The sequence below is a fragment of the Propithecus coquereli genome, unplaced genomic scaffold (genome assembly GCF_000956105.1).
Source record: "Propithecus coquereli isolate 6110/MARCELLA unplaced genomic scaffold, Pcoq_1.0 Scaffold61, whole genome shotgun sequence".
In the NCBI taxonomy this organism is placed as follows: Eukaryota; Metazoa; Chordata; class Mammalia; order Primates; family Indriidae; genus Propithecus; species Propithecus coquereli.
Window position 1 is genome coordinate 3,739,441 of NW_012152063.1, and position 2,949 is coordinate 3,742,389.

The window sequence follows — 2,949 nt, forward strand, 5'->3', positions numbered from 1 at the left end:
AGGGAGTATGTTTATCACTATTCCTGGATTTCTAATTGGTGTTGTGTTATTAGACTTCTAATTTGCTTCTGAGATTATCATTGTATATACTCATCAAAATATATAGCAAATTAACTCATCATGTGTTAATGGCCATATCTTGGAAAAATGTATATATGTTTAAAGACCTAGAGAATAGATGAGTTTTCTCAATATCTTTTTGCTTCCTGTGAAAGGTTTAAAAAAAGTAGCTCTGGGGTATATTAAAGTTATTTCAAAAGTTTTAGGATTGTGTATTAAAGAAGTATTCTCTTTTGAACATGTTACTTGAACCATAATTAAGTGAAGGGTGGTGTAAAGCATGTGATAAATGATTATTTTTCACGTCAAACAACCCAATTTTTCTGAGCATGCTGCTGGCTTTGCAAGGATTTATAGTTCTCTGTCTTCATACCGGAGTTACTTCAGCTTTCCGTGATGCATTCCAACTAATCTGGAGGTTAAGGCATTTCTTGATCATGGATAGATCCGATTGCTACTCAGCCCTGGAATTCTTTATAAAATTCCAAAACATGGGCTAGGAATTGACTTAGGGAATCCAATAAAGTTGCAAGTCTTGGCAGTCATCCAAACTAAATTTATAGACTGGAAGAAATATGGGCTTTCCATTGTTCTCTTTTTCACCTTTCTGGGGTTTCTTTTGTGTGTACGTGAGTGTGTGAGTGTAAATTTATCATTTTGCTGACATTGGAGTGGAAATAACCGTTGAAGGGATCCAGTTAAAGAATTTTCACTTTGGATCTTCCCTGGTCTTTCCGAACTTTGACCCAAACCTGCACCAAGAGCGAATTCCTTCTTCCACATAGGATGTTGATGTCATAAAATAAGAAGCTGTTCTTAAAAGTGAATCATGTTAGTTTAACAGCTGATGTGCATACTTGCCCGCTAGGTACAACTCCCAAATCCTTGTTCTTCCCCTGACTCTGTGGGAGCCTTCTTTTTGAGACATAATCTTAGAAAATGGGATCTTATATACTGTTTCTGTTCATTCCATGACTGGTAATGGAGGCACAAAGACAAGCTCGGAAAAGTCTAAGAGACTTCAGTTTTTTTGTGTGTGTACGCCTAATGCTCCATAGTGCGTGGAGATCCAAGCAATCCCCCCTTATATCTGACCATTGAAAACCTGTCTTGTTCTTACAGAATGGGTTTGCTGTTGTGAGGCCCCCTGGCCATCACGCTGAAGAATCCACAGCCATGTAAGTACCAGGGACTGTTGCCCATCTCCAAGCGCCACAGTTCCTGGCGGTCACCTGCCCCGTGCATGTTTCTGAAGCCTCTAATTGCTAGCAGATGGACTGAAAAATCTTGCGAGGTACTCCCAGAAGCAGATTTATGGCTTCAGAGATCATATAGCATTTTAAAAAATGCTCTGAACATTATTTATAATGGTTTTCCTGGATGATTTGCTTTCTTATTTCTCTGTTCTTCTCTATTCCGCAGGGGGTTCTGCTTTTTTAATTCAGTTGCAATTACCGCCAAATACTTGAGAGACCAACTAAATATAAGCAAGATATTGATTGTAGATCTGGTATGTATTCCTGGCCAGAGCTGCATTTCAGTGACTCTAGATAAAAGGGAGTGGATTTGTGTTTCTCTCTTAGGTTGTCTTGCTTTTAGCACTTGCAAACAACTGAAGGGTGTGTTTCCTTTGAATGTGGAAACTCATTAAATTCAGGATTGCAGTTCTGAAACCATAAACATTCACGTTTCACTTTCATGGTGTTAACTGCAATTTAATGAGAAGAAGGCGCAGATCAGGGCAACTTTTATGATGCTTAAATGAATTGATACTTCCACAGTTAAAATAACCCAACAGAACCTGAATTTACTTTTCCCTACAGAATATAGACTACATAGTCAGATGTGCTGGAAAGAATGCTGTTGCTTTGGTAACCAATTGGCCACTTCCCCTGGTTAGCAATCATGTTGCTTGTTGTGCAACAGTGGTATTATTAAAACAAGTCAGCATGTCATTCTTACTGAAAAGATCTCAGGTCTCAGATGCCAGTTTGGGATGACTCCCTGCAGGAACCCTGAGTGATTAAAAGTCAGAGCATTAGATTAGTCTTGCATTTTAACATGATGCATTCTTACACAATAGAGTTATAATTTGTTTAACAAATGGTTTGTTTAAAAGCAGATGACACTTGGCATGTTGTCTATAGTATACTCATGAATAATGAGCTGGAGATCTGCCCCATACAAAAAGGACCAACCCAGGAAAGGGCGAAAGAGAGCTGAATGGTGATTTATGAGCCCCGTTTTCAGTTTGCCTCCAGTTCACAAGGAGGTGTAATAGGTTGTCTGACAAAGCATAGACAGGAAATGAACCCTGGCATCCAAACCGAACCTGCTACATCTGCACTTAATTAATTTTTGCAGGTGATAAAAGATTTAAAGGCAAAATATGTTAAAGGTTTTTTTGAAGTTCAAGGCTTAATAGTCTAAATCTTGTTCATATCTGCATTCATAATTAAATCTTATTGGAAGTCGTGGCCTCCCCCTCCAGCCCTTGGATTCAGTTAAGCAGGCACACCAAAGGGTTGAGAGAGCACAAGCAAAGCCATGTGAAGAAATACTTAGTTAAGTTAAGATAAAAGGAATGGAAGACTGATACCCATTTGCAGTGCTTGGTTGGAATGGATGTTTTTCACACACTGTATTGTAAACTTTCTGTAAGTACTTTGGTGTGAAGAATGTTGAAACCCAGCTATCCATGCGCTTTCCAAACATGTGTAAATTCCAGTATATGTCATAGTTTACCGTTGAAGAAATGTTTTGAAGGCCTGTATATACTACAGCAGCAAGGTTTTACAATTTCACAAAAATGTGGACATCAGTACCTATTTTTCCATGTACATACAAAATGCCATTTTAAGTAATTTATAAGATATTATAAGATATAAT

The 2,949-nt window shown here is 38.1% G+C and overlaps 1 protein-coding gene across 2 annotated transcripts in view; it reads left to right on the forward strand.

Moving 5' to 3' along the window:
• Positions 1 to 2,949, forward strand: part of HDAC9 (histone deacetylase 9) — an 805,060-nt gene that overhangs the window by 797,684 nt on the left and 4,427 nt on the right. Inside the window, exons 18-19 of one of the 2 annotated variants that reach the window (XM_012659403.1) lie at positions 1,183 to 1,238; positions 1,483 to 1,570. In XM_012659403.1, coding sequence (XP_012514857.1) covers positions 1,183 to 1,238; positions 1,483 to 1,570 — 144 coding nt within the window. Of the gene's footprint in view, positions 1 to 1,182; positions 1,415 to 1,482; positions 1,571 to 2,949 lie in introns of those variants that run through there. The other variant, XM_012659404.1, reaches the window with a different exon arrangement.